At 37.3% G+C, this 13,535-nt stretch overlaps 1 protein-coding gene across 2 annotated transcripts in view; it reads right to left on the bottom strand.

The window, feature by feature from the left end:
• The window catches only part of LOC127548201 (hexokinase-2), a 102,726-nt gene that overhangs the window by 30,425 nt on the left and 58,766 nt on the right, over positions 1-13,535 (bottom strand). For both annotated transcript variants that reach the window (XM_051975482.1, XM_051975481.1), the window contains exon 3: positions 2,391-2,539. In XM_051975482.1, the coding sequence (XP_051831442.1) occupies positions 2,391-2,539 (149 nt within the window). The remainder of the gene's footprint in view (positions 1-2,390; positions 2,540-13,535) is intronic.

The raw sequence follows: 13,535 nt of genomic DNA, 5'->3' as shown, positions 1-13,535 counted from the left end.
ATGATCCCCCATCCAATTATTAAATAAAATTAAATTAAAAAAAAAAAAGATCCCCCATCCATGCTAATAGCTTCCCTCTGAGAGGTTCTCTATTTATCTTGATTACATATATATACATTTATATTTTATACATAGTTTTTTATGCTATCTCTTCCATTAGACTAAAAACAATATTGACTTTTGCCTTTCTTTATATCCCCTGCAATTAGCAGAGTGTCTGGAACAGGGTGGGTGCTTAAATGTCAGTTAACTTGGCTCATCTAGGCTTCCCTTTATCTGAGTGCTCTTCCTCAGTCCCCTTTGCTGGCTTATAATTCACATTATTAAAACTGTGAGCTCCTTTCAAAGTTGGAATCGTCTTTTACCCTTCTTTGTATTCCCAGTACTTGGCTCAATGCCCAATACAGTAGTAGCTTAATAAATGCTTGTTGACTGGTTGGGACTTTGGAAGGAAAAGAAGGGATGAAGGAAAAGAAAAGAGACTGCAGGAAGGTTCTAGAAGAAGGGCTGTACCCTCTCAAAAGTTACAGATTTCCAATAACTGTCATAAAGAGGCCACTAATATATGGAATGATTGTCTCTGCTGTGGTTCTGGAAAAAGCCTTTTTAGGAAGCTCTAATTCTTTTTCTACCAAAAAGGATAAGACATCAAAATGGGAATGTTTCCTTTTCTTTCTGAGAATCTGACTCTTTCCCTCCTCCCCTCCCCCAAGACTCTAAATAGCTACTGTGTGGTTATGAGATTCAGTCTTTCTGAGGAAAAGAGCAATTCTGTGATGGAGCAGAGACTCAAAATCAGTGATCAATTTTAGAGGAAGGGGCAAGAAGAGAGAAGCGTTTGAAAAGCAACTGAAAATAGTGGATGATAAAATTATAAACAATTAAAATTACATATACAAAAAATATTCAATTAGAAGAGACTTGATAATTTAATCCAACTCGGTTCCTTTACACAAAAAGGGATGGTAAATGTATTTGCCCAAAGTCCGAAAGGTAAGAGTGACGATTCAAACCAGTTGTTTGGGCTACAAATCTACTGGATTCTTTCTACTATGTATTCCACAATGCTAGTGCAAGAACAAAGGAGCCTTTTTTTTTTTTTTTTTTTTTTTTTTTTTTTTTTTTTTAAATTGTAGGCATGGATAAACCAAGCACATTAGCAGCACACAACTAAGGCTGAACATACTCAGATGACTGTTAGGACTAAATAAGATATATATTAATGATATGCATATTTGTTTTGCTGTGTAGTAATTAGGTAATAGTAGGCAATTCACATTAATGACTGTAATTAGCATTAGTCTTTTTTTTAAGGTGCCAGGAGGCTGGTTCAAAAGGAACTTTGCAAAATCAAAATCAGCTTTCATTTCATTTCTTCTTGCTTTCTAAATTCTCTAATCTCTATACTCAGTATTGGTAATCTGCATCATCTGTCCTTCACAAGGGCTTCATCCTGATCTTCTGACAATTGCCCAGGGCTAAAGTTACCCACTCTCTCTGGAATAAGGAGTCAGAATTCACTGTAAATTAGTTGCTTCCTCATAAGATTATGTGGTCTTTTTTTCCTGAAATAAATTATTTAGAAGCTCAAATCAAATTCTCCTTTATTTACACTTCCTTACATGAAAGAATAGCTAAGATACATTCCCTTTTTTTTTTTTTTTTAAATACATTCCCTTTTGAAGAAAGAAATGAGCTTCTTAAATCTAGTTCCCCACCACCATCATCACCACAAAGCCCCAGGGGTACTAATTTCTACTAAACTGTCCATTTTGTGAAAACAGGGACCTAAACTTTTTATCTTCACTAGTCCCAGCTTAGGGCTTGGCATACTCCATTCACTCCCTAAATCTCATTCCACTTCCAATTCAACTGCCAGAAATCCCTTGAGTAACAACTAAAGCTTTTCATTTTAAAGGGAAAGGCTATTTCCTTTCTGAAATAGCCAGGAGGTGGCCTGTCTCCACTGATTTCAAATCTAGTACCCTTTGTACTCTGGTACCTTCTAAGAGGTAGGAATGCCCCACTCTGAGTTGGCCGTGTCAGTCTGGAGCTCAGGGCAGAGAAGAACCTTTAAATTCTTCACTCTAGGTCCTTGTATTAACCTTTGCATGAGATTCAGAGGTTGGAGAACATAAAGTAGAACACATTAAAGTTGGGGATTTTTCTGTTCACAGCTCTGGTTTTTAAGCTTTAGAGTGGATGGGCCACAGGTGAGACAAGGAGTTATAACAAGTAATTTACAAGTCTGGATGTTTAGGGGCAAACAAAAGAAGGGACAACCAAGGCCTAACAACAAGGTCCTGAAAGTTCATGCTCTTTGGTTTTCCCAAAGAGAACGTCATCTTCATCCCAAAGAGAACTTTGGAAACCTCCTCAAAGAAATCTACCTGGGTCCCACTGCCCCGCATAATAGCTTCTGGAATGGCATAGATCTGGTTCTCCATTTCTACTTTCTGGAGGCCATTGTCTGTTACTCTCACTCGCAGAACACGGAAGTTGGTTCCTCCAAGGTCCAGAGCAAGGAAGTCTCCATCTTCTGCAAAGAAGAAAAGAAAATGTGGCAACTAGAGTAAAAACAAAAATACATTTAAATAGTTGTATACAATACGTTAAAGAAAAGGGAGAAAGAGTATATCCAAAAAAGCTTGAACTCTCATCTACCTAAAAAGTCTCAGGGACCAAAAACTTACAATACTAACCACCTATATTTTTGTTGGGAAGAATGGCAAAGCTTTGTGATATATCCAGGCTTCTATAATAGCTCTGAAAAGTGGGTATCTATCTAGCCTATGCTTGCAATTCCAAGATGAAGCTCACAGACTCCCAGGAAGTTTCCTTATTCAACAATAGTTCTAGTTACTTAGGAAAGTCTTCTGTTTACAGAATTAGAGAGATAGTCTGTAATTTCCAGACAAAGGCTCCAGTTTGGTGTGCTCTTAAAGTCACAGAAAGCACTGTATGGGTTCCCCTAAAACTTAAGTTAATAACAATAACTGCCTATAGGCATCCACTGAAATATATAGGAATTCTAGGGCAAGTTCAGAGTTTAAACAAGCCAATCATTTATTGTCTTGCAGAAGAAGCTTGGCCTATATTCAGGACAATTCAGAAAAGCCATGTGGTCAAGTCCCTTAATTTCTCTCGACCTCAGCCCATTTTTAAATTAGGTATTTAAATCTCTAAATCTATAATAATCTGTAACAATATTGATAAATTTACAGGTATATAGCATTATGGAGTATGCAAAACACTTTAATCTGGTCTTTACAACAACTCCTAGGCTGCCATCCTCTGGACACAATCCAGTTAAATTGATTCAGAGTATGATACTCTTGAAAAGGAATATTGACCGGTGCAGAATAACTATGCAATCTTCCTTGATATGGATACCACCTTGTATTAATTAACACAACTCATATCAAATGGCATTCTTTTTTTTTTTTTATTTTTAAGCAGCCCCATCCTAATGAACTCATAGCTAAAATCCCTAGGACTTATTCTAAAGAGCTGCACATTAAAGCCAGTTCTTGCACAGTCTCTTGATTGTGTGGGACAAATGCAGATTTCTTAACTTGGTCTGGCACCAGCCTGTGGAGATACCTCCCAGATCTGAACCAAATGATAATCTATAAGTATGCTACATAGATTGTAAGGATCAGGTGCTCTCCCTTAACCCATGTTTGTAATCAACCTAAATATTTGAGTTGTAGGAAATAATTCACAGACAACCCATCTCCCTAATGACTCTATCCCTTGTGATGAGTTAAGCAGACGTCAGTGAGAGCTTTCCAACACCTGAGAATTTCCTCAGGCCTTCCCTTTTCTGCCTGGAATTGTTCCCTACCCAGATGACTTCTTCAAATAGAGGTTCTCTTATCGATACTCAACTGCATTTGGATTACTGCACTATCACCCAGCCCACCTTGTGTCAACACAAGTCATGCCAAATACTTTGTAATACCACTATGTCCACAAAATTCCTCTATCAAAAAGAAAAGCAAATTCCCAAATGTATGTCTTTAGCCATGCTTCTCTTTAGCAATGCTAAAAGATAAATACTTGCTCCTTTTTCTACCCCACAGACATCTCTTCCATGACACATGCTCTTCAAATTTCTCCTAGCAAATTCTCCTTTACACTTAATTGGTCCTCTCATGTACCACAGTCTCCTCCCTCAAACTGTAAGAGTAAGTTCTTTTATTCATATGATGTGTGTATGTATTTATATATACACATATTCATATACACACACATACACACACATATGTAGAAATGCATCTGTATGTATTTTTATATATCTGAAAAGACCGAGACACCAAGAGACCCAACTTGCCCCAGCTCCAAGCCCAGGGCTCTGTGCACTACAGCACTAACTAGATCAGGAATCACCACTGGAACAGAAGCAACTTATGTTCTGGTATAAGAAAGAAAGAAATGAAGAGACAAGGGGAGTAGACATTAAGGGAAGTTTTTTCCAATTTATGAACTGCATCCGATTCAGTATTTAAAGCTGTCCCAAAGTGGGATAGGCTGAAGCAATAAATATCACATCAATCCTCTCCTAAAGAGATCTGTGAATTGAACTTAACTCATTATTATTAGCCCACTGCACATTACTAACTCATTGCAAAGACTATGTCATACATACAACCCCACATGCCTAACCTCCTCCTGTTCCATTTTCTCTCTTTATCTCCAATGCATAGTAGTAACAGTAGTAACTTAAATGTTTATAAATTGAACAGAGTAACTAAAAGTATAATGCTTTTTTTGAAATGTCACAAGCAATTATTAATTTTCTTCAAGAAAGAAAAGTATACAACATTGTTATGTGAGAACCACTGAAATTCCAGAAGACACAGGAAGAGTCATTCATATATGAATAAATATTGATTAAGCACCAACTGTGAGTTGTAGACCTTCCACTGCAATGAAAGGTATGGGAGATAGAGAATTTAGATTAGTCATGGTCTTTCCCTCTCATGGAGCTTAGAACATATTTAGGTGTAAAGGATACAGTGATAACAGATTAAAATAAACTGAAGAGTCTAAGGTTGCAGACTCCATTCCCATCAATAACCTTAAGAGTACAGAAGAATTTCCCAGATGGAGACAGAAATCCTAATCCTGCCCAGACAAATCTTTTGAAAAGCAGCCAGAGAAGAGAGTGTGCAGGGAGCTCCACACAATCCAGCCCCATTCCTGGGGACTACAGCAATCCATTCCTGGACCTAAACTTGGAGCACCAGCTCATGAGCAATTCTCTCAAAAAGGAAGGAGAATCACTACTCTAGAAAGGCTAGATGTGCTGATAACCAACATCTGAGGGTGTGAGCTGTACAATTATAGATTTACTGCAAACCACCCTTTATTCTTGATTTCTCCAATAAGGAACTTCCAGAAGTGAAGGTTCTTGTCATAAAATGCAACAATACCTCACAATGTCTATATTTTAATAGGCATAGCTAAGTATGTAAAAATATGTAGAGAGTAGTTAAATACATGATAATAACTGTTCTGCAATCCAACTTTTTCATTATTCTTATACCTTACACCCTGTCTTTCCGAAACTTCCTTAATTTTAGTTTTTATCCTCAGTAGATTATCTTTTTGTACAATTATCATGTACATAGATTCTTTGTACATACTGTTTTGCGTAGTCTCTGCCATTAGACTAGGCAGGCCTCCTTGACAAAAGGGATTGTCATTTGCCCTTCTTTGTATCTCCAGCACTTTGCATGGTTATCTGATACATAAATGGTGTTTAATAAACATTGACTGACTGATGTCAGAAAGGAAAGGCTTCATCTAGAAGATAGTATCTGAGTTGCAGCAGATCCTAGGAGGCAGAAATCAGGACAGACCCATGCATTCCTGGCACAAGGGATAGTCATTCTATCTTGTTTCCTACTGCAGGTAAATGTGTTTGACCAATATCTAAATGCCTATGTTATTTAGAGCAGACACAAGAGAGCCCCAACAGTGTTCTGTACCACATAACATATTGGCTTCTCAATAAATCCTTTTTTAAAGAATTACTGAATTGAAGATTTGGAGAAACCTTAGAGCCAGCTATTCCAATGCTTCCAAATGACAATGCTGCCTGCAAACTCCCTAACAAGTGGTCACTCTGAAGGACATCCTGGAAGGAGAATTGCTCTCACTATACCTTCTCTCTCAAGGCAGCTTTATTCTCTGCTGTGGAGCCCTTACCAATGGCCTCTGTGAAAATAATAAAAAATCCTTGGCCTAACATCTAAACCTCTCTATAATCTAGCTCCCACTATCTCTATTTCTAGGCCCATTTCCTACTGCTTCTCTTTACATGTGACAGCTAGGTAGAGCAGTGAATAGGGCATGGGTCTGAAATGCAGAAGATTTTTTTTTTCATGAGTTTAAAACTGGCCTCTGCCACTTAGCAGATGTGAGATCCTGTTTGCCTAGGTTTTCTCATCTGTAAAACTATCTGGAGAAGGAAATGGCAAACTATTCTGGTATCATTGCCAAGAAAGTCCCAAATGGGATCATCAAGAGTTGGACATGATTAAAAAATAAACAACTCCTTCATACCCTCTTCATTTCAGCCTTATTTAGTTATTCTCTGTCCATGTTGTTCCATCCCGTTTCTGTGATCTTCTCATAAGTATCCCCCATCTGAGGGACCTACTTCCCTTCATTTCTGCCTTGAGGAATCCCCTAAAGTTCTAGCAAAGCAAAGCTCAGCGATCATCTTCCTATCTGACACTTTTCTGGATTTCCCCCCTGCCAGTTATCAACAGTGTCTCCCTCTTACTTTATCCTTCCTCAAGATCACTTAACTATTGAAGGGTCAAGACTCAATGAAACCCAGGTTTTCCATCTGCTAGACTTCTTGACTACCTGTCATCCATGATTCACGATGACTTTCTACTGGCAAAATATGGCAATACTAGTAATACTACATAATAACTCACATTACTCTAATGGGTTGAGGTTCATAGAATCCTTGTGAGAGTGAGTAAATAAGTATCAGCATCAACATTTTACAGAGAAAAAAGCTGAGGTTGTATAATTTGCTCAATGTCACAAAGCTAAGAATATGACTCAAACCTGAATCTTGTGAAGCTCTTTTCATTGGCCACCCTAGCAAAGAATTTAAGTACTATGAATTTTACAGATGAAAGAGTTTAAGACAGAGGATCCCATCAACAAGTAATCTGCAAGTGGTTCTTGCTCCAGGTCATCCAGTTCCCTTCAGCAAGCCTCTGGAATATCAAAGAGCTTTCTTAATATATCACTTATTGGTACTTCCTCATCCCCTTTAGCTCAGTTCACGTCAGAAAATTATGTCAAAATGAAAAAGGACTCTCAATCAACTAACAATTTTTTGTGTGTTTGTTTTTTACAGATCCAAGTACCTTCCTATAACTATGGAAAGGGCTCAAAAGCCAACCTGTCTCCCAGAGCTCCTTCCTCTTGCTAGGCTGAGGAATTTTATGGCTTGGAAGGCTCTTAAGTTGCACTCCTATGGCAAGGTTTATTGATTGGTCTTATCTAGTTGATGGGAAAACTAAAACCCAGATGCCTTGATTTTTAAATACTAGCCATTGGGAGCCAAGAGGAAACCTTAGAAAACATCTACTAACTTAATCAGAAAGTTCTGCATCTCCTAATCTAAGCTCTTCTTATTGTATTAGACTAACTTCTTTTTGGAAAAAGCCAAAAAAGGCTCTGCACCCATTATGCAGAATTACTAGGACTACATTTTAGATGGCTGAGAAAAAAAACAAGAACAGAGAAGAATGCATAAATTCTTCTCAGAAATGCAACTGACTTTGCTCAAATGTGACCAAGATTTGACTTCTAGGTCCTGTCCTACAGTGAACTATCCACTCTCCATTCTGGCATTTTTAAGACAACTTTCAAGGTCTCTGCAAGCCCAGACTGGCTGTGGAAAACTTGGGACTCATCCCAGTGTGACTATATTTTTTCTTCTTCTCATCCCCCTCTCCTCTCACCCGTACTGGCCTGAGGCAACACTTCTGAGTATGCCAGTTCTGAGTTTCCCTGGGTAGTTTAGGCCCTAGTATGATTCTAGGAAAGTTGCACACTGGTTGATTAAATATCTATCATGGGGGGTGACAAATAAAAAGAAAGACAAACTGCCTCTATCAGCACTCTTAATTTCTGAACACAGTCAATGCGCTGAGCCAGCTACTCTAGGGGGATTAAGGTGGCTGGGGTTGTCTTTGTGCCAGGGTGATGCTCTCACGAGGACAGGAGTCCAAACTAAACTAAAGCTGGGCTCATTTAGGAATGAAACGGTCTCCAGCAGATTCTCATCAGAAGTCATCTTCATGACAGAGGTCAATCACCTTGACCCTCCTAGGCCAAAGAGTAGGGAATAGTGGCCTTGGTTTATCTGATGAATTACAAGCAAGAAAAACCAGTGAATAATTAATTGTTCTCAATAATTATTCCCATTGTAGAATCTTAACTTGCACAAGAAGGTTGTATATGGAATCAGGAGAGGTGGGTTTGAAACCTGGCTTAGCTATGAGCTAGATGACAACAGGCAGAGTCACTCAAGGTTTTTGAGCGAAGTCATAGCTTCCTCCTATCTAAAAATAGGGAACAACAAAATTTGAAATCTTACTTCACAAGGCTATTATGAGGAAAGCATTTTGCAAATCCCCAAGCCCCAAAGAGTTTTTAATTGTTCTTAATATATCCTCCTTACTTTGCCTTCCCTCTGCACCCCATGTCCCCAAGCTGGAACATTCCTTCCTGCAGCTAGTTTAAAAGGAGGTAATGAGATGCAAGGAGTCACTTTCAGAGGAGTCACTGAATGACAAGGTGATATAAGCACATCTTCATTTCCTGTCATCACTAAATAACTATTGGCAAGAGATGGGCCTTAAAACTTCATTAAAGATGAATTAAATTTGCTTTTTGACTTCTCTTTTACAAAATGTGAGATCCCCTTCTCTTTTCTTCCTCCCAGACTCAAATCTGGACTTCAATAGCAATAGAAAAGACATGGGTGGGTATGACAGAGGTTTAATAGATTATAAGGGTTCCACGGCTATACAGTAATTGTTTTAAAACATGAGGAATGGCAGGATTCATTAAACTATGCATACCCTCTAATCCAATGATAGCTACTATTAAGCCCATATTTAAAAGAGGTCAAAAATAGAGGAAACGGGCCTATTTATGCAAAAATATTTGGAGCAGCAGGTTTGGGTGTTTTGAGGGGTTTTTTAGTAGCCAAGAATTGGAAATTAAGGGAGTATTCATCTACTGGATTGAAGAGCTGAATAAATTATGGCAATATAATGAACTACTACTGTGCCATAAGAAATAATGAAAAAAGTCCTAGGAAACTGAGGCAGAGTAATATGAACAGAACAAGAACAATTTATGTAATAATAATAGCAACACTATAAATTCAAACCACTAATTTCTATTGAATTCAATCAACCATGATTCTGAAGATTAACCTAAAAACAGAGAAGTAATAAAGTAAATAAAATGTAGAATGAGACATGCCCAATGCCAGAATTTTATTTTTTTGCTGAATTTGTTATATATTAAATTCCCCTCATTGGTTTGATATTGGAGAAAATCAATTTTTATTCACTGAAAAAAATTTGTTTAAATGCAATGGGTTACAAAATTGCAGAAGCCTCTGAAAAAGGCCAAGGAATTTCTTCAGAAATTATGGTTTTTCATTATTTCCAACCTGCCCCAATTTTGCTTATTAATAACAAATAACAATTACATATCACTTTATATATACATTATCTTGCCTGTTAATTATCTAGGCTATAGTATCTTTATTTATGCATGAAGACTTTCTGTATTCTTATCACAATTCCGTTCATGAGAGAATTACAATTTACTGCATAAGAACTATAAGGGATTTTTAAAAGTCAGCTAGACTAACCCTATAATCAGACAAGGAAACTGCAGAGACCTAGAGTGGAAGTTACTTGCCTACTATGGGACACAGACAACTAGTTAATGAAAAGGACAGAACCCCCAAACCCTCTGATTCTAAATCTATCTCTCTTTCCGCTAGATCAATACTGTACTCGTGGGATGGAGGAAATATCGCAGTAAATAGAGGAATGGTGATGCAATAAGTGAGTTTACTGAGAATTGGCTGGCATCAGGCAAATTTCATTATCTGTATCATGGACCTATCACTCACTTCTCCCTAGACGGTATGCCTTTCATGATGGAAAAATTCATCCATAAACTTCAAATTTATGAAATCAGATTTAAGTTTGGTTTAGGATTTCTAATTTAAATATTAATAAAGGGAAGAAGTTTTTGGCTATATATCATTCATCCTGAAATAAATTCAAGAAAATACATAACAAGCTCTAAAAAGTTATGCAAAATGAGATAAGCAAAACTGAACTAAGCACTGATCACAGCTACAAAAAAGGAAACAAAGTTAAAGATAGTGAGGATAGGCACTTTATATTTGCTGTTCATTAGTTAGTTGATCCTATTCTGTTAAATGCTGGGCATTTTATATAAAATTCTATGTTTATTAGTTTTCTTCATTAATTTCCTGTATATTAACAAGTGGCTAACAAAGTTAACCCAGGAAATCTAAACTACATTTATATGTATATGTGTAGCCATATAATATGTGTGTATATACATATGTGTATATGTATACATAGCCCTAGGAGATAAGATAGACTGAGGCATAAATTTTTATTCAAAACCTCCCAAACTTTACATCACAGAACTATTCATACTTTTTAAGCATCTCCACACACATGGACAGGTAAGATACTACTTAATTAACACAAAGGCAGAAATCACTAGTTCCTAGAAGTTCCAGGCCACAAGGGATTATCTAGCCCAGGTCTTTCACTTTCACAGATGAGGCCCAAAGAGGGTAAGTCACTTCCTTAAGATTATATATCTAATTAATAGGTTTCCCAGCTGGCAAATGAGATCCACACTCAGATTGCCTTGACACCCAGTCCAATGTCCTTTCCACTACATTTTGGTGTCTCTACTAGATCTCAGTCTCCTGACTCATAGTTTTTCCCTTCTTTTGCAATCATTACTCATGTGACTATAGACACAAGAATTAGATCGTAGTTCAGCCCTCATTCCCCATATAGGGAAGAGACAGGAGGTCTATTGACTCTGACTTCAATAGCCTTGAAGACAGCACTGGAGGAGAGGCTGGGCCACCTGTGACTGTGGGTAAGTCACCTCTTCTTGTGCATTTCAGTTCCCTCCTCTATAACATAAAGGGGTTGAACAGAGCCGTGGGAAACAAATCTGGGTCTGTTAGCAGGCTGCTCCTTTCCTTTGGGCTCCCTTCATTTTCTGGTTTCTATAATGAAGGGGTTGAACTAGAGGGCTTTTGAGACCTCTCTGAAGCAACAATAAAAATTGGGATAGTCGACAGGAAGACAAAGAGAATGGGAACGTCGGCCAGCAGAAAGGAGGAAGCTTTGGCCCTCTTATATCCAGTGAAATCTCTAGAAGTCAGACCTTATTCAACCTTTGCAACTCTTCTCCAGGCTTCAGAGTCTAGCACAATGCCTGTCATGCAATAGACACTTAATAATGAAGGGATTTTACACAAACACAAGGCAAACCAAAGCACCCTATTTAAATCCCATTTTTTCAGTATATTACCCTGTGTATCAGGTTGCAGCCAACTCATGCCTTCTGATATAAGCTACCTTAAGCAGTTTTTTAAATGCATACAAACAAGTAGTCATATATAACCCCAAACTAACAAAATATCTCATCAGGGCAATTTTCACAATGCAATGAAAAATACAAGAAAACCTGAAGTCAGAAGTTATGAGTGAGAGTAAGCCATTTCTCAGCCATAACATAAAGATAACACATACAATCCTGCTGAAGTCCTATCTATGTTATAAATGAAACACTCTGAATATCTCAAAATTCTTATAATCATGTGGGCTATTGTTTTAAATAATGAAAATTTAGACCCAGATGAAGTATCCTGAAGTTCAGCTTAGAGGATTCAATTCTTTACTATTAGGCAAATTTCTTTCCCTTCTCTAGATTTTAATTTCCTCAGTAGTAAAATGAGAAGGCTGAATTGGATTAACTTCAAAGGTGCCTTTTCTGTCATGAAAAGCTATGAATATGCTCTGGTGGAAGGAGACTTGAAAGCAGTATTGGGAGTCCTTAATGCTATAATATAATGCCATAAGAATTGTAAGTTGTCTTGGAATATATTTATGTGGATATAAGTGGTCTATTTCTAGCAAAAGGGAGGCCCCAAATTAATGAAGTCTCCAGACTATTAGCCAAAAAGGAGCATTCTTCCCTTTAAAAGCAGAATGGGCCTCTCAAGACAAATACAAATGTATGTAAGAAATACATATCATCATAGCTACATGTTAGAATTTTTTTTCTTAAAAAAATCTAGTCCCAAAGAGATCATAAAAAAAGGAAAAGAATCCACCTGTGCAAAAATGTTTACAGTAGCTCTATATGTGGTGACAAAGATTTGGAAAATGAGTAGATGACTATCAGCTGGGGAATGGCTGAATAAGTTACAGTATATGAATGTTGTGGAATATTACTGTTCTATAAGAAATGATGAGCAGGCTGATTTCAGAAAAGCCTGGAAAGACTTACATGAGCTGATGCTGAGTGAAGCGAGCAGAACCAGGATATTATATTATAGACAGCAATGGCAAGATTGTGTGATGATCAATAATAATAGACTTACCCCTTCTCAATAACTCAGTAATCCAAGGCAATTCAATAAACTCTGGATTGAAAATGCCATCCATAATCACAAAGAGAACTGTGAAAGCCTAAATCCAGTTGTCACTTTTTGTTTTCTTTGTCATTTTTCCCCTTTTGCTGATGTTTTCAGAGATGACTCATTTGAAAATATGTAAAAAATAAATGTATATGTATAAACTTAAATAATCAATTTTTTTAAGTTACTAAGAAATGAGCCAGAAATGATTCTGGGAAATCCTTATATCATAAGCCAGCAATCTATGATACCTACACCACTGATCCAAGTAGTAAGAGGAAAAGGTATAGAGGAAACACAGGGGTGAATAGGGAACCAACCAGACTCTTCAGAACGTAGAACTGGCAGGTGGCGTGGGGTAGGGTGGGGTGAAATGGGGAGGAGATAGAAGCAGGAAGGCAGAAACCAGACTACGTAAGAGATGGAAGTATAAGCATATCTTTTCTGTTGAGTCTATAATTTCTCTTCAAAGTATGGAATAATAAAATATGAGATCTAATGTCCTAGAATAGGATTTAAATTTTTGGACCGTGGCTTAAATAAAATACAGAAGCACTTTAACAAAGGCTAATAAAAGTTTATTTGCCTAGAGAATTGTAAATCTAATCAGAAAAGCTATAAAACTAAAAAGGAAGAGAAGGAGAGAACTGTCTAGGCATACTGTTAGCAAGTTAAGATACCACAAAGAGCAGCAACATTACAGGAACAATATAGGAAACATCCCAAGTTCACAAAATATAAAACCCAAGAAATATATCAACAA

Source organism: Antechinus flavipes, chromosome 2, assembly GCF_016432865.1.
Source record: "Antechinus flavipes isolate AdamAnt ecotype Samford, QLD, Australia chromosome 2, AdamAnt_v2, whole genome shotgun sequence".
NCBI lineage: Eukaryota > Metazoa > Chordata > Mammalia > Dasyuromorphia > Dasyuridae > Antechinus > Antechinus flavipes.
This window is presented reverse-complemented; position numbering and strand designations above follow the sequence as displayed.